At 39.6% G+C, this 17,787-nt stretch overlaps 1 protein-coding gene across 44 annotated transcripts in view; it reads right to left on the reverse strand.

The window, feature by feature from the left end:
- KALRN (kalirin RhoGEF kinase) overlaps positions 1–17,787 on the reverse strand; it is a 659,576-nt gene that overhangs the window by 420,873 nt on the left and 220,916 nt on the right. For all 44 annotated transcript variants that reach the window (XM_078351912.1, XM_078351911.1, XM_078351910.1 and 41 more), the window contains one exon: positions 14,610–14,732. In XM_078351912.1, coding sequence (XP_078208038.1) covers positions 14,610–14,732 — 123 coding nt within the window. The remainder of the gene's footprint in view (positions 1–14,609; positions 14,733–17,787) is intronic.

Below are 17,787 nucleotides of genomic sequence, written 5' to 3' on the forward strand. Positions count from 1 at the left end.
TGTGTACAATATATGGACATATTATGTAGACATATGTTTTCAAAGCTCTCGAGTATATACCAAAGAGTTGAATTACTAGGTCATACAGCAACTCTATGTTTAACTATTTAAGGAACTGTCAGACTATATTCAAAGCAGTTATACCATTTTACACTCCTGCAGGCATATTATGAGGATTCTGACTTCTCCACATCCTTGCTAACATTTGTTATTATCAGTGTGTGTGTGTGTGTGTGTGTGTGTGTGTGTGTGTGTGTATTTTTTGGTTGTTTCAGTGAGATGGAGTCTTGCTCTGTTGCCCAAGCTGGAGTGCAGAATGGTGCAATCTCAGCTGGCTGCAACCTCTCCCTCTTGGGTTTAAGCGATTTTCCTGCTTCGGTCTCCCCAGTAGCTGGGACTACAGGCATGAGCCACCATGCCCAGCTAGTTTTTCATGTATTTATAGTAGAGACCAGGTTTCGCCGTGTTGGCCAGGCTGGTCTTGGATTCCTGACCTCTGGTGATCCACCTGCCGCGGCCTCCCAAAGTGCTGGGATTATAGGCGTGAGCCACCAAACCTGGCCAGAGTTTTTGATTACAGCCATTCTAGTGCATTCTAGGGGTAAGAAGTAGCATCTCATTGTGGTTTTGATTTACACTTCCCTGATGACTAATTATGTCAAGCATCTTTTCGTGTGCTTACTGGCCATTTGTATATATTATTGAAGAAATGTCTTCAAATCCTTTGCACATTTTTAATTGAGTTGTCTTTTTATTATTGGGTTGTAAGAGTTCTTTATAGACTGCAGATACAACTCCCTTATCAGATAAATGATTTGCAAATATTTTCTCCCATTTTGCAGCTTGTCTTTTCATTTCTTGACTGCCATTTTTGATGCACAAAAATTTTTTATTTTGATGATGTCCAACTTATTCATTTTTAATTTAGTGTAAGGGGAGGGTCCAGCATCATTCTTTTGCATATGACTATCCAGTTGTCCCAGCACCATTTGTTGAAAAGACAATTCTTTCCCCATTAAATGATATTGGCACTCTCGTCAAAAATACGTTGACCACAGACAGACACATGGGTATATTTAAGAACTCATAATTCCATTCCATTGATCATATGATCATATCATATCCTTATGCCAGTATCACACTGTCTTAATTACTGTTGCTTTGTGTTAAGTTTTGAAATTGGATAGTATGGGTCTTCCAACTTTGTTCTCCTTACACATTATTTTGGCTATTCTGCATCTCCTGAAATTCCACATGAATTTTAAAACCAGTTTGTCAACTTCTACAAAAAAATCCAGTCGGGATTCTCATAGAGATATACTAGATTTGTAGATCAAAGATTTGAGGAGTATTGCCATCCTAACAATATTAAGTCTTCTAATCAATAAACATGAGATATTTTTTCATTTACCTATATCTTTCATTTCTTTCAACAATGCTTTATAGTTTTCAGAGTATAAGTTTTATGCTTTTTTCATTAAATTTATTCCCAAGCATTTTATTCTTTTATGCTATTGTAAATGGAATTGTTTTCTTAATTCAATTTTCAAATTGTTCATTTTAAGTGCATGAAAATACAACTGATTTTTGTTTATTGATTTTGTATCCTGTAACGTTGCTGAACTTACTACATACTAGTTCTAATAGTTTTTTACTGAATGCCTTGGGATTTTTCATATTCATAATTAGGTCACCTGAAAATATAGTTTTACTTCTTTTTTTCCAATCTGGATGACTTTTGTTTCTTTTTCCTGAATAAATGCCCTGAATAGGGGCAACTGAATAGACCCTCCAATATTGAATGGAAGTGGCAAGAGCGTCCTTGTCTTGTTACTGATGTTAAGGAGGGAAGAATCCAGACTTTCACTATTAAGTATAACATCAGCTGTGAATATTTGTAGATATCTTTTATCAGGTTGAGGAAAGTATCTTCTATTCCTAGTTCGATGAGTGTTTTTATTATAAATAGGTGTTGGATTTTGTCAAATGCTTTTTCTCAGTCTGTTGAGATGATCACATTTTTGTTTTTTTCCTACTGAAGTTAAAACAAGCTCACAATTCTGGGATAACTCCCACTTGGTCATGGTCTGTAATTCTTTCTACAGGTTGCTGGATCTTCTTTCGTTTTGTTGGTTTTAGAGATGGGGTCTTGTTCTGTCCCCAGGCTGGAGTGCAATGACACAATCATAACTCACTGCAGTCTTAAAACGCCTGGAGTCAAGCAACTCTCTCACCTCAGCCTCCCAAGAAGCTGGCACGACATATTAGCACCAAAATGCCTGGCTAATTGGATTTGGTTTGATAGTATTTTGTTGAAAATTTTTGCATCTATATTTATAATAGATATTGGTCTGTAGTTTTCTTGTGTGATAGATTTATCTGGTTTGGTATCGGGGTAATACAGGCCTCTTAAGCTGGGACATGTTCCCTCATTTTCCTTTTTTTTTTTTTTTTTAAATAGAAGCTTAAAAAAAATTAGGATTAATTCTCCTTTAAATGCTTGATAGAATTCAGTGATGAAGTCATCTGGGCCTGGGCTTTTCTTTGAGAATAGTTCTTTGATTACTAATTCTATCTCTTCACTTTTTTATCTATTTCTTAAATCAGTATCAGTTACTACTATCTTTCTATGAATTTGTCTATTTTATTTCATCTATTAGCTAATTTATTGGCTTACAATGATTTATAACATTTCTTTATAATACTTTCTATTTCTGTAAGGTAAGTAATAATATCCCCTTTCATTTCTGAGTCTAGTAATTTTTTTCCTTGGTTGTTCTCCTAAAGGTTTGTCAGATTTGTTGACCTTTTCAACAAACCACCTTTTGGTTTCATTAAATTTCTCTATTGTTTTCCTACTCTGTAGTTAATTTCCACTCTAATATTTATTATTTCCTTTCTTATGCTTGCTTGAGGTTTAGTTTGCTCTTATTTTTCCAGTGCTCTTATATTAAAGTAGAAGTTTAGGCTATTGAGAACATTTTTTTTTTAATATAGGCATTACAACTATATGTTCTCTCTAAGCACAATTTCAACTATATCACTTAAGTTGTGGTATGATGTGTCAACATTATCATTCATCTCAAATTATTTTCCAATTCCCCTTTTCATTTCTTCTTTTAGCTGTTGGATATTTAGGAGAATGTTATTTAATTTCTACAAATTCAGGATTTTCTGAAATTCTTTCTGCTACTGATTTCTAATTTCATTCCACTGTGGTTAAAGTAAATATCTTGCATTATTTCTATCCTTTTTCTTTACTGAGGTTTGTTTTCTGGCCTAGTGTATGGTCTATTATGGACAATGTTTCATGCCCTGGAGAGACTGTATAGTCTACTATCATTGGGTGGATTGTTTTGTAGATGTCTGTTAGTTCAAGATAGAGTTCACTCTGTCTTCCTGATAGACTGATGCTTATCTCCTTTAAAAAGTCACTCTTTTTTTTTCCTTTTTTCTTTTTTTTTTGAGAGAAGGAAAGAAAAAAAAATGAGTAAAGGAGAGGGAGAAAGAGGAGGAGAAAGAGGGAGGGTGAACAGAAATATTGCTTTATTCTGAAAAAAAATGGGTATTAATAATGGCCAATCAATATTTCATTTAAACCTATGAGTAGATGTGATGTGGTATTGACAAGAATGTATATTTTGTGTATTTGAAGTGGAGAGCTCTATAAATATTTATTAAGTTTACTTGTTCCAGATCTAAGTTTGAGTCCTTGATATCCTTATTAATTTTCTGTCTCATTGAATCTAAGTCTCTATGTATCTGGGTGTTAGGATCGTTAGCTCTTGTTGTTGCATTGATCCTTTTACCACTATATCTTTGTTGCTTTAAAATCTATTTTATCCAACATGAGAATTGCAACTCCTGCTTTTTATTTATTAATTAATTTATTTTTGCTCTCCATTTGGTTGGTAAATCTTTCTCCATCCCTTTGTTTTGAGTCTTTGTGTATCCTTGCATGTGAAACAGGTCTGGATGTAACATGCCGTTGGGTTGTGGCTGTGTCTTTTGATTGGGGGATTTAGTTGATTTAAATTTAGGGTTACTGCCATTTGATGTTAACTGGCTGTTTTATCCATTCGTTGATGTAAATTCTTCTTTATGTTGGTGCTCTTTACTTTTTGGTATATTTTTGGAAAGGCTAATACTGGTTATTTCTTTCTGTGTGTAATGCTTCTTTCAGAAGCTCTTGTAAAGCAGGCCTAGTGGTAATAAAATCTCTGAGTACTTGCTTGTTCGTAAAAGATTTTATTTTTCCTTCAATTGTGAGGCTTAGTTTGGCTGGATATGAAGTTCTGGGCTGAAGGTTCTGTTCTTTGAGGATGTTGAATATTGGCCCCCACTCTCTTCTGGCTTGTAGAGTTTCTGCTGAGAGATCTGCTGTAAGTCTGATAGGCTTGCCTTTGTGGGTAACCTGACCTTTCTCTCTGGTTGCCCTTAGTATTTTCTCCTTCATTTCAACCCTGATGAATCTAACAATTATGTGCCTTGGGGTTGCTCTTCTTGAGGAATATCTTTGTGGTGTTCTCTGTATTACCTGGGGTTGAATATTGACCTGCTTTGCTAGTTCAGGAAAATTTTCCTGAATAATATCCTGAAGGGTATTTTCCAGCTTGGATTCATTCTCTCCGTCGCATTCAGGTACACCTATCAAACGTAAATTTGGTCTTTTCACATAGTCCCACATTTCTTGTGGACTTTGCTCATTCCTTTTTATCCTTTGTTCTCTTAATCTCAATAGGATTTCGTCAAACCTTTTTTCAAAGTTCTTAGTTTCTTTACGTTGGGCTACAACATGTTCTTCAAACTCACAGAAGTTTCTTATTATCCATTCCTTGAAGCGTGATTCTGTTATTGGGATGCACTCGTTCTCCATCAAGCTTTGTTCCATTGTTGATGTGGAACTGTGATCATCTTTAGAGGGAGAGGCGTTCTGATTTTGAGTATTCTCAGCCTTTTTACGCTGGTTTCTTCCCGTCATTGTAAATTTATCCTCCTGTTGTCTTTGAAATTACCAACTTTCAGATTAGGTCTCTTGAGTGGACGTCCAGGTTGTTAGTTCCCAGGGCCAGAACAGCGGCGTTAAGACTGATTGTGCTTTTCTGCCCAGGATTCTCCTGTCTGGCTTCCTTCTTGCGTCCGAAATAGGCGACTCTGCCTTCCCGGGGCTCCAAACCTTGGTCAGAAGGGGAACCAGTCTCGTTTACTCTGTGCCTAGAGCTGCCGCGCCGAGGTGCCCTTACAGCCGCTGCGCCGGCCTCAGGAGTCGTGCTGGGGGCCCGTGTGGGTCCTCCAAACCTCGGTCAGAAGGGGAGCCAGCCCTGTTTACTCTGCTCCGAGAGCTGCCGCGCCGAGGTGCCAGCAAAACCACTGCGCTGGCCACAAGAGTCGTGCTGGCGACCCATGTGACTCCTCCACTGGGGATCTTCTGCTCCGTGAGTGACCTGAATTTGTCTGAAAGTGTGGCGTCCTCTAGTTCTCTGCTCTTTAACTGAGAGCTGCAATCCCGAGATGTTAGCAATCGGCCATCTTGGATCCTCCCCCTAAAAAGTCACTCTTTACCTTTAGTTGCTGTTGTTTTAAAGTCCACTTAAGAGTCTTATTAATATAGTCACTCTGGCTTTCTTGTGATTGCTATTTGCATAATACATATTTTCCTGTCCTTTTATTTTCCATCTATTTATATATTTGAATCCCAAATGTGCCTCTTGTATACAGCAGTTAGATTGGGTTTTATATTTTAAAAAATGTTTTTCACAGTGTTACCTACCAGTGGATCCTGGTTTTTAAATCCAGTCTGATAATTTCTACCTTTGATTGGATTATTGAATCCTTTCACATTTAATGTCATTATTAATACAGTTTATGTCTGCCATTTGACGTTTTTCTATGTTTTTTATACTTCTATTACCTATGTACTGCTCCTTTTGCATAAGTGAGTATTTTGTAGTGTAGCATCTTAATATCTTTACTGGCTGATTTTTTCACTATACTTTTGGAATTACATTCCTAGCTATTTTCTAGAGCTTACCATACATACCTTAACTTAACAGAATCAGCTTCTGCTGTATGCTAACTCAATTCCAGTGAAATATAAAAATGTTATTCCTAAAGATCTTTACTCCCTTTCCTTTTTGTGATATTTTATATATATTACATTTATAAATGTTACAAACCAAACATTAGATTATTATAATCATCACTTTCTATAATTTCATGTCTTTTATAGAAGCTGAGACAAGAAAGGAAGATTACTATATGTTTATAGCTTTTTGTCATATTAGTGTTATTTATCATTTCTGAATCACTTTATTTGTTCCTGTGGATTCAAGTTAATCATCTGGAATAATTTCCTTAGCCTAATACAGATGTGCTCCTACCAACCTCCTTTGTGCTATCACTGAAAAAATCATATTACATTTTTATGTTATAGGCCCAATAATACATTATATACATATTATTTTATAGGTTTGCTTTTGAAATCAATTAAGAGAAAAAAGGAGAAGAAATGTGTGCTTATGCCATATTTTATAGTCACATAATTACCTTTTGTCTTTTAGTATAGAGTCAAATTACCATCAAGGTTCACTTGCTTTTAGCTTGAATAACTTCCTTTATTATTTCTTATTTTTCTAATAAGGTACATGTGCTAGAAACAAATTTTCTCAGTTTTTGTTTATCTCAGTTATTTCACCTTGATTTTCGAATGATAGTTTTGTTGGATATAGTATTCACGTTTCCTTTGTTGCTGTTGCCCAGTTGTTTCCTCTGAGCACTTTTGAATATGTTGTCTTACTTCCTTCGGACCTCCACTGTTTCTGATGAGAAATCACCTTTTAATCGTATTGAGGTTCCCTTGCAACAGAGAAGTCATTTTTCTCTTGCAGTTTTAAAGATCTTCCTTGTCTTTGGCTTTCAGTGTTTTTGCCATAATGTGTCTGCTTGTGGATCTTGTTGAATTTACCCTACTTGAAGTTCCTTGAGCATCCTGGCCATTGATAAATATTTTAAAATAAATTTTGAAAGACTTCAGCCACTATTTCATCTAATACATTTTTGTTTCTTCCTCTCTCTCCTCTCCGTATGGTGTTGCCATTATGCATAGCAGTTGGTGCACTTAATGATGTCTCATGTTTTCTGAAGCTCTGTATACTTGTCCTCATTCTTTTTTCTCTGTTCTTCATATTGCATAATTTCTATTAGTTTATTTTCAAGATTGTTAATTCTGCCTTTTGCCAGTTCAAATCTACATTAAGCCTCTGCTAAAAATTTTTTGTCTGTTATTGTATTTTTCAGCTCCAAATTTCCTTAAAAAAAAAAAAAGCCTCAGCCTGAGCAACATGCACAATCCTGTATTGACAAAAAATACAAACATTAGCCAGGCATGGTGGTATGCATCTGTAGTCCCAGCTCCTCAGGAGACTGAGGTGGGAGGACTGCTTGAGCCTAGAAGATTGAGGCTGCAGTGAGCCATGATTGTCCCACTGTACTCCAGCCTGGGTGATAAAGCAAGACCCTATTTCAAAAAAATAAATAATAATAATGTCTTTCTCTTTACTGATATTCTGTGTTTAATGGGGATGTTGTCATCATGCTTTCGTTTAATTCTTCAACCATGGTTTATTTTTTTTGAACATATCTATAATAGCAACTTTAAAGTCTTTGTAAAATCCGACATCTGGTTGCTCTCACAGGTGATTTCTGTTGACGGTTTTTTTTTTTCCCTAGTGTATCCTTTTAATCCTTTTTTTTCTGTTCATGTTTTCCTGTTGCTTTGCGTCACAATTTTCTGTCGAAGATTGGACATTTTAAGTAATATAGCAGCAATTCTGGGTACTGGTCTCCCCCACTTCTTTCAAGAGCTTGTTGTCATTATTCACTTACTTGTTTAGTAACTGACTGAATTATTGTAGTGAAGTCTATTCCCACTCCCCTACACCTCTACAGTAGGAAGCCTCCGATGTTACTCCTGAGGGTAGTATAGCATTGGGTATGCTCACAGGAACCCTGCAATGACAGTGGCTTTGGCAGTGTTCTGATTTTCTCTTCCGCTGACCACACCCAGCTGGTACCAGATCTCATACTGGATCTGACTTTTCCTTGGTGCTGTCAATAAAATTAAATTCCATTAATTGCAAGCTGATGGCTCTATTGTTTTCAACAATGTACTGGGGCGTAAGTGGTTCCACAGACATATGCAATCAAATTTGGGTCTCTGAAGAGATAGTTCCTGAAGTCAATGCTTGAAATTTGTTTTGGCCCCATGAGATCTCTTTCTCTGATTCCTCTGGCAAACTAGCCTGCCTGAAATGTAACCTATGTCGCCAATGAATCTATCAATCTTCTAATTTCCTTTCACCAGAACCTCCCTAACAGCATTTTTGGAAGTGGCTCGAACTTTTCCATCCTCTGTTACACATGAAGTCAGTTCCTTTGGGGAAAGACTTGGAGCTGTCTTTTTACAGTTTGTTTCTACCCCCGAGCAAAATCTCTGAGGTATGGCTCTGGAGCTGGGGTTGGGGACAATGGTGTGTTTTCCTGAATGACACCCCCACTTTAGGAGCTAAGTGGATAGTGGAGATGAATAGCCTCAAGTCTTTCTGGCTTACCTCTCCAACATGGAAATTCTGCCTAAGGGTGATTGGGGCCCTGGCACACATGCACAGCCATGAGTGAGGCTGTTCCATGAGTGAGGGCTGGGTAGAAGGGAGTCTCCACCTCTGGGCCACATTCGCCCAGAACTTGGTTTCAGCAACTGGGAGCTAGGGTGGAGGAGAAAGGAACCGTGTGTTCTTGGTTGAAGCTTTCTGGAGTGGAGTTTCTCCTCCCAACTTACTGAGTTGGGAGGAGAAAAGAAGAGAGTGGGTCTTGGTTCAAATACCACAGGCTCACTGTTCTTATTGTATTTTAGTGTACGTTCTTGAATAAATGTTTTTCATTTGCTGTATGCATTCTGAACCATTTCCAGAGACTTTAAATGCTTGTTTTACAATATTTCACTAGTTTCAGTGGATAACAGGTTTGTAGAGTTCTTCACACTGTCATGCTGGAAGTGAATTGTCCTTCAAAACTTGTAATGTTTTCTTTTAGAGAGTGACTATTTGATACATATAGATCTTCATAGAAAAACAGTTTTCTTATTTAACATGCATACAAATGATTTGGGGAACTTGTTTACAATCCTGGGGTCCTACTCCCAGAGATTATGATTTTCCAGAACTAGGGTGGTAATCAAAAAGAAATCTGCATGTTTAGCAAGCTCCTTCTGTGATTCTTTGAGAAAAAATTATACTAAAAAGACTAACACTTACCAGATAAGATTGAACTCTTTGTCTTCATTTTTTAAAAGCAAGTTCTATGTCTACTAAGGGGCTTTGCAGTTATGGCAGTGTCAAACACTGGCTACTTAAACATTACAAGTGTGTGTGTGTGTGTGTGTGTGTGTGTGTGTGTGTGTGTGTGTGTTTATATCAAAATCTAGAAATTCTGTCCTTCTAAAAAGTGCTGCCTGTTTGGAGATGGGAAGTAACACAGAATCACGGTTTGGGGATGACAAGAATCAAAGATGACAGAGGGCCCAAGGGCAAGGTTTCTCAGATTAGAGATGGGAGATTAGAATTGGGAGACCACCTGCCTCAGAATTTTGAGTTTTCACATACCAGATCTGATTTTTCCTTGGTGCTCATTTATAATCTTTCCTCAAAACAAAGAGAGAACACTGTAGTCTTCTCTGCAACTGGTCTGATTTCCACACCATCAAGGGGCAATGTGTGCCTTTGTTGAGCAAATTAATGGGATTAAAACAGCTATCAAGCATGCTGCAGCAGAAGGAATTCCTCTTGCCCAGCTGCACATTGTTATCACTACTGTGAATCCTCATACTCATAATAGAAAATGAATATCATTTCATATTTTAACACTCTAGACAGAAGCCATTAGCAATTTATTTTTCCCAAAGAACCAGCTAATTAAAATTGTAAATAAGATTGTGTTATGTTTGCATGTATTCCTGTGAGTCTCATGAAGAACCAGAACATAGATGGCTATATGACTGTTCTGTGAATATTACCACCCAACTTCACTTCCATCTGCCCACACTCCAATCAGAGAAGAAGACCACACTCAGGGGAAGGAAAATTTATGTGAAAGGCTTCCACAACAGAAGGCAGAATTTAAAAAGAGGAAGGCCTCAAAGAGTTCAGGAAAGGTGGTTTTCTGAGGCACTGTAAGAAGCAACAGAATATTTTCCTACTGCGTTTAGGTAGGTGGGTTGTTATTGTTGTTATTATTATTAATTGAAGATCAAAAGAACAGGATTTCCCAGTGGGAAATTCAAAAACACATGTTATGACAAAAAAAATCTAAAGATCAACCAATTTTAACTTTTTTTCATTTTATTTATGTACTACATTTAGTAAGGTATCACTCCCACACTCTTGGTATGTTAATAATTGATGGCCTCTCCAGGTACCAATTCATAGAGAAAATTTAGCAAATTTCTGATTTTTCTTCTGTGATTTAATGATATGCAATTATTTCTTTGTATTACAGACTAAATTGTATAACCACAAAATTTATATGTTGAAGCCCTAACCCCTAAGTACCACAAAAGGTGACTGCATGTGGAGATAGGGTATTTAAAGTGGTAATTAAGTTAAAATGAGCCCATTAGGGTGGGATCTAATCCAATCTGAGTAGTATCTTTATATAAAAAGGGGAAATTAAGACATACAGAGAGATACGAGGGGTGTGTGCTCGCAAGAAAAGGCCATGTGACAGCACAATGAGAAGATAGCCATTTGCAAGCCAAGAAGAGAGGCCTCAAGAGAAACTAAACCTGCCATCACCTTGATCTTGAGTTTTTAGATTCCAGAACTGTGAGTAAACAAATTCCTGTGGTTCAAACCACCCAGTCTGTGACACTGTTACGGCGGCCCTAGCAAATTAATACTCTCAGTAATGGTCACCTTTGCAGGAGTTGGGTCTTTAACTAATGTATAAACACCTGACATGTGAAAATAAAACCGAACAGGTAAGTTATTAGTTGATCATTTTCACTGACAAATGATATACCTAGGACTTCTTTAAATTGTAAGTTCTTTGGTACTTTATAGAGTCACTTCAATTCACAGGCCATTAATTACTATCAATGAATGAACAATCAACATTAAGTCAATGCAGATTGTTGACTGAAAAATGTACATGACCACCCCCCATCTAAATTGGGCCCTTTTCTTAAACTCTGTCATAACATTCCTTACTCTTCCAACATAGGACTTATCAGTTTGTAATCATGTATTTATTTGTGAGATTATATCCTTCACATCTATCTCCCCAATGGACTCTCCATGAGACATAATCATCTCTGTCTTGTTCACCACTGTATGCTCAGTATTCAACACGATGTCTGATCCTTTATTTGTTGAATGAGTGAATAAAGAAGTGATAAGGTTCTTAGGACCTTAAGTTGGGGAGGTTGACTGACGTGTTTTAAGATTTCTCTGAATCTCTGGAAACTGCCTAAAAAATGTGTTTATGCATATATGTCTCTCAAGAGAGGATTCATAACCTTCATTTGATTTCAAAGGGATCTGTGAACTCCCTGAAACATAAGGAACGGTTGGCCTATTTCCCTGTGGTAAAACAAGATTCAATACCAAAAGACTTACCTGTAGCCTAAAACAAAGAATGCTATATTTACATTTACGTGAATGGATGTGTGGGCATATGTATATGCATGTGTATAGTTTCTAAGAACAGAAATGCTGCAGTGAATTTACAGAACAATCTGCATTCCCACTTCCTCTGAGTAACTGATCATTCCTGTAGTCATTGAGCTTGAGTAACAGCCACTTGCATACATCTGTTTCTTGGCAGCTCAGGCCAGAGAACAGGAATCTGTAACTCCCTCCTTTCACCTGCTTGGGATGCTGACATCCCTTTTTGCAGGAATTTTCTTTTAATAACAAACCTTAAACCTCCCATGTAATAAAGGCACCAGGCCATGTTTATCAAGCACAGGAGCCCAGGAAAGTTGATCCAACAACACTGGGATTTCCCTTCCCTCACCCTGAAGCCACAAGGAGATCCAGCCTAATCAGGCCAAGGGGGCCTCTGAGTGCTGTGTGCATTCACAGTGAGGGAGGCTACAAGATGGGCTGGGAAACACTCATTGGCTGTTGTATAACATCTCTTCTCTTCTCTTTCCCAGTTCCAGAAGTTACTTCCCTTCAGTAAATTTTCTCCCTTATTTTTGTCCTAAAAAATGGAGACTTCAACAGTAATCTGTCAGAAGAAAGGTTTTTGATGTGCTGTTAACTCTGTTATCCATACTATCAGAGAAGAGCAGTTGTACAGATAATTCAAAACCAAAGGCTCTTTTAACTTTGCAGTCGCTGTTTCTAGGGGCTGGTGGTGATCTTACCTCCCTAATTATGGATGTCTTTGTTTCCCTAATTATGGATGTCTTTGTTTCTTATTAAAATGAGTTTGTCTGCCTTAGGGCCAGGTGGTTGGGTGATGTGAAAATTCTGTCACAGAATTTGTAAAACTCACCAGGGAAAGTCCATAGGGCACACAAATAATCAAACTTGACTAGATTTGAGTTCACGTTCTTAATCACCTATGATCCACTGCTTTGCTACTCTACACTAAAGTGAGACAGAGATAAGAAATATCCACAGGAGACTAATGGGAAGAGAATGAGTCTTTACTTTTAGATGAAGACACAAGACTGTTGTGGCCAAGATTGATAACACAATCAGTGTTAATGATTTCCCTCCCTAGTCTCACAACCTTCATCTCTGCAGCCAGAGTGATCTTTCTATGCAAGTCTCACAATGTTCACCTCTACCTAACATCCTTCAGTGTGGTAGTCATTAGAGCTGTTCACAACCATCCTGCTCCCTCCTTCCCAGCATGTGATAGAACTGCACGATGTCCCGAGCCACTTCAAATTAGACGTAGTTCTGTGATTTGTGTTGGCCAATAGAATGAGAGCAAATGTGTCACTTCTAGTTGGAAGTTTTCAGAGCCAGTGTGTGTCCTTGGGTACATGCTTTGTCTGGCAAGGCTTGCAGCATCTGAGCTGGCAAATCTGAGCTGGTGGTTACACCATCAGCCCAGGTCTCCCTGGGTGGCTATGATAAGCAGAGCTCCTACAAGCTAGGGATGGGTGTGTGGTAGGAGTGATAAATAAACCTTGGTCGTTTTCAACCACTGAGATTTTAAGGTTCTTAGTTAACTCAGCATATCTATTACTGCACATATCAAGCTGCACCATGATTGTCTGAAGTTTTCCTTCTCTAGCTAGACACCAAACAACTTGAGGCCAGAATTATTTAATTAAAAGTAATGGCAAAAGCACAATTACTTTTGCACCAACCTAAAATATTCCTTCTCCAGTGTGTGAACTCCAGTGCATAGCATATTTAAAAGAGCTTGGTAGAAAATGAAATTCTCTTCCTTCTTGGCCTTTGTGATTCTCCTTGTTTCTGTTTTTCTAATATTTGCCCCACTCCCAACATCACCAGCTATAATGATAAGGTATCTTTGTTTTTCAGATATATGAGGAATGGTGGAGGTATTCTTCTGCGCCAAGAACTCAAGTAGGAAGAGCTGGCAGACGAGACAGAGAGAGGCATTCTAAGGCTGCAGGAGTTTGAAATATAATGGCTTCAAGGAGCAGACACAATTTTGAAATAAAATCTTGGGGTAACCACTCAGGAAAACAAAAATATATCCCAAAGTGTTAGGTTTATGGGGTATAAGAGTGGTCATCTGGACTGAACTCCTCCATCCTTATTATTATCGTAACACCAGCATTTACTGATGACTCACTATATGCAGGTACCATTCTTGTTTTAAAATTAACACATTAAATCCTTACAACAACCTTATATGATAACTATTACTATTTTCATTTTATAAATAATGAAACTGAAGCAATGAGAGACAAAGTAAATTCTATCCAGCCACACAGTTAGCAAACATCCCTCTCTGAATTCGGCATCTGCCTGAACCCTCCCCATCACAGAGAGCTCACTACCTCCCACTGCATCCCACCCCACCTCCCGCTCTGAGCCTCCCGCTCAAACTGCCATCCCCTGAACATTTCTGCCTTCTAAAGAAACATAGAGCAATTCTACTCTTTTCTCTTTAAGGTAGCCCTTTAAATATTTGAACATGTCCCCTAGGGTTTCTCTTCCCCAGTTTAAACAGCCCCAGGTCACTCAGCCATTTCCAATGTGCCACAGCTTGAGGCCCCTCACCATCCCAGCTCGGTGACTCACACATGCTGGGGACCAAAAAGGGTTGGCTTAGTGAAGTGGAACTGGTACTCCCCCTTCTAGACTTGAGCTGAGCCAGTGCATCCTACAACCCCAGGTCCATTCTTTCACTGTGTAAAGCAGGATCTGGAGGCATAATCTGCAGGAACAGCTGACTGGCCACATGCCCTACACTCATCCCAATTCCAACAAACAGACCAAAGGGTTGGCATGTTCACAGTTCTTCATTCTTCCTTGGGTGGAAAGTCTGTTTCTGTCCCTCCTCCCCCTTCTCCCCACACTCCCACTCCCAGAGGCAGTGCTAACAGCCCCTCAGCTCACCATGGAGTTCATGGCAAAGTGATTGTGCTGCGTCTGGAGGTCTAGGGCATACTGGTAGCTGACTCCGATCTCCGTGTGGCTCTGGAGGAATAACTCCTTGTTGTGGCTTATCCAGTCGAACATCTAGAGGGGACAAGAAGGCACAGCGTAATCAGAATGGTCATGGGTCAAATAGGGCAAAACTGTCAGAGCAAGTGGAAGGGAAAAAAGCTCTCCTCCTGGTGCTCAGTGAGAACCAGTTATGTTCTGAGTCTCAGAGTTGTCGTAGGGGTGGACCACAGCCTCATTTCTCAGAAGAGCCCTCACTTTTAGCTTAAGAACCCACCAGCACCCAGTGTGTTGCTTTACAGAGCCTAAGGGAAAAAGAGAAAATGAGTGAGGTAATTGGCATATGGGAGAGGAAGCTGTTTACCATTCCCAGCATGCTTGCTTTAGGGACAGGTGCTGAGGAGACAAGCTGGGAGGCTTAATGTATCTCCTACTGCACTAGTAGAAGGGAGAAATCCTTGAAGCAAGCAACAGGGACATCCTTGCCTGCCCCTGCCCCGCTTATACACTGCCCAGCCACACACAATGTTGAATTGATTCCGAACTGAATCAACTTTTCTCATAACTACAGCCTCAAAATTCCAGGTTTTCTGCTATGACCCACTGGGAACCAGAAGATGAGAGTTTTAAAGGTAATATAAGTACTGCCTGGTGCTGCCACAGTGGGCATTGAGCCATTTTACTCCTCCTAGCTCTGTACCCTGTTTTCACTTAGGTATCCAGCCCTCTTCCAGGCAGCCTGCATACTTCAGTGGGAGCTGACCAGAACCTGTGGCTCTTCAGGACACCAGACCTAAGCCAACCAGTGCATGACATTTCCCAACCAATGCGACTGTCTCGGATATAAGGATGTGATTCAATTTAGTACAATAAAACATGAGTGAAGTTTGCTAGAAACTTCTAGGAAAACAGAATCCTAGTTTTTTAGTTATGGCTTCTCTCCCTCTAGTATTGTATGTAGCTCTGACCTCAAATTGCTGGAGCCATTCTTCTGGCAGCCTGAGGGTGAAGCCAATGAGTAGAGAAGGGGTGGAGCCAAGACAACTGCAGGAAGTAGGCAGAGCCCTGGCTGAGCCTTGTCTGGTCTCCACTTTGTCTCTGGACTTCCTTGGACCTAAACCAAGAAATCTTCTTTATTATTCAAGCCAGTTTAAATTGGACTTTCTGTAATTTTCTGTCCAGAGCAGAAAATTCTACTTTTTTCGCTTTAAGGCAGGCTTTTAAATATTTGAAGGCAGCAAACACATGTCCCTTACAGTTTCTCTTCCCCAGAGGGATGTGAACTAGAAGGGAAGAGAAAATGCTTAGGAGGCTGCTACAGAAATCCTGGTGAGGGCAAGGACCTGGAAACTCAACCATTTCCAATGTGCCACAGCTGGAGGCCCCTCATCATTCCAGCTCAGTGACTCACACATACTGGGGGCCAAAAAACATTGGCTAAGTGAGCGAAAGCCAGGAAAGGTGTGAAAAAATACATCTGGAAAAGAGAGCTGCACTACTTAAGCCTCACACTCCATTTGGGATGGACTAAAGGCTGTGGCCCAGTTGCAGAGTATAGCAGAAAGGAGCTGAGCACAGAAGCAGGCTAAGCAGCAGCCACGATTGCGCCAGCTTTCTGGAGCCAGAACTGCAGGCTTATCCAATTATGTCCCTTTAACAGAGAAGTGAATTGACTATTTCAATTACATTCAACCAATATTTATGGGACACTTGCCATGTGCCAGGCACTGCTGGAGGTCACATGAAGAAAAAATGACGAAAATATGGTTCTTGAGTATTGGTGGCTTAAAGGCTAATGTGGAAAGTGGACATGGACTCAGATACAGCTTTAGTACAATGTGGCACACAATGTGATTAAAATTACAGCTAAAAAAATCTACTGATAAGTTGAATATTGTCTGTTGAGGGAGCACAGAGGAGGGCACCTCACCTATCCTTGAGGGAGTGGGATGGGGAAGAGCAGAGAAAGCTTCCCAGAGGAGGTAACATCTGAAGTGAGCCTTGATTCAGGTAGTAATCAGCTAGGTGAAGGTCAGTGGGATGCATGCTCAGACAAAGAGGCAGAACTGGGGGAAGCCCACTGTGTCAAGGACAATGAAGGCTCCTCAGCTATGTTTCTGGAGCCTGGTATCAAGGAGGTAGGTGGGACAGGCTGACCACAAAGAGCCCTGCACACAGGCTTCAGGAAACCTGCACCACACATTGTTGGCTGCCAGGTGCTGGTGGAAGGTTTTAAGCTGAGTAGAGAAGTGTGAAGTGAGCTTTGACGGCAGCGAGGGATGTGGACTGGAAAGGAAGGGGAAATGGTTAGAAGGCTGCTACAGAAATCCTGATAAGGGTGCAGACCTGGAATCTTGGATTAGGAGAGTGGCAGTAGAGTCTGAGAAATGGGCAGATTTGAGAGCTAGTCAGAGCATTATTGAGGACTTGGTTGTTTAGAGAGGAAAAGGTGGGGAAGAGGCAGAACAGACAGGTTTCTGGCCATGACAAGAGGAAGATAAAAAGCTTGGGTGGGAAATACTATGTTCCGTTTTAGATGTGCTGAGTTTGGGAGGCCTATGAGAGTTTCAAGGGAAGGTACCCAGTAGGCAGTTAGATTTGTGTCTGAAGGTCAGGAGAGAGACATCAGGGCTGTAACAACTCACACCTAAATATAAAAACATCACCTTCCACAAGCAAACGCGCATGATTTGGAGATTATTGTCCCTTTTGAATTACACTTCCATCAACCTACACCAACAGTAAAGAAAGGAGGAAAGGACCATTCTTTACTTCTGAGTGCCAGAGGATTTATTTCAGGCCGGGGCTCCTGTAGAGGCTGGGTCGATATTTGTGCTGTGTGCACTATCCTGGGTCCTCCAGCCTCCGCCACCCTCACATTACAGGCATTTGGTCATGGCTTTTTTTTTTTCTTCTTTAATTATTATTAAGGACAAGAAGGAACAGAAGGCCAGTGCCCCAGGAGTTTAGAGGACTCTCATTCTGTAACTTTTATCTTTAAAATTCTGCCTCCCAGCCCCATTTTAAAATAATTTCTCATTTCTTTTCTTTATTGACAAAAGAATCAATAAGGCTAATGAAAGTCTGAAATGCCTGAAGTCCTTGGAACTTGTGATGAAAAGCACTCTCT

This window comes from Callithrix jacchus, chromosome 15, assembly GCF_049354715.1.
Source record: "Callithrix jacchus isolate 240 chromosome 15, calJac240_pri, whole genome shotgun sequence".
NCBI classification, from domain to species: domain Eukaryota; kingdom Metazoa; phylum Chordata; class Mammalia; order Primates; family Cebidae; genus Callithrix; species Callithrix jacchus.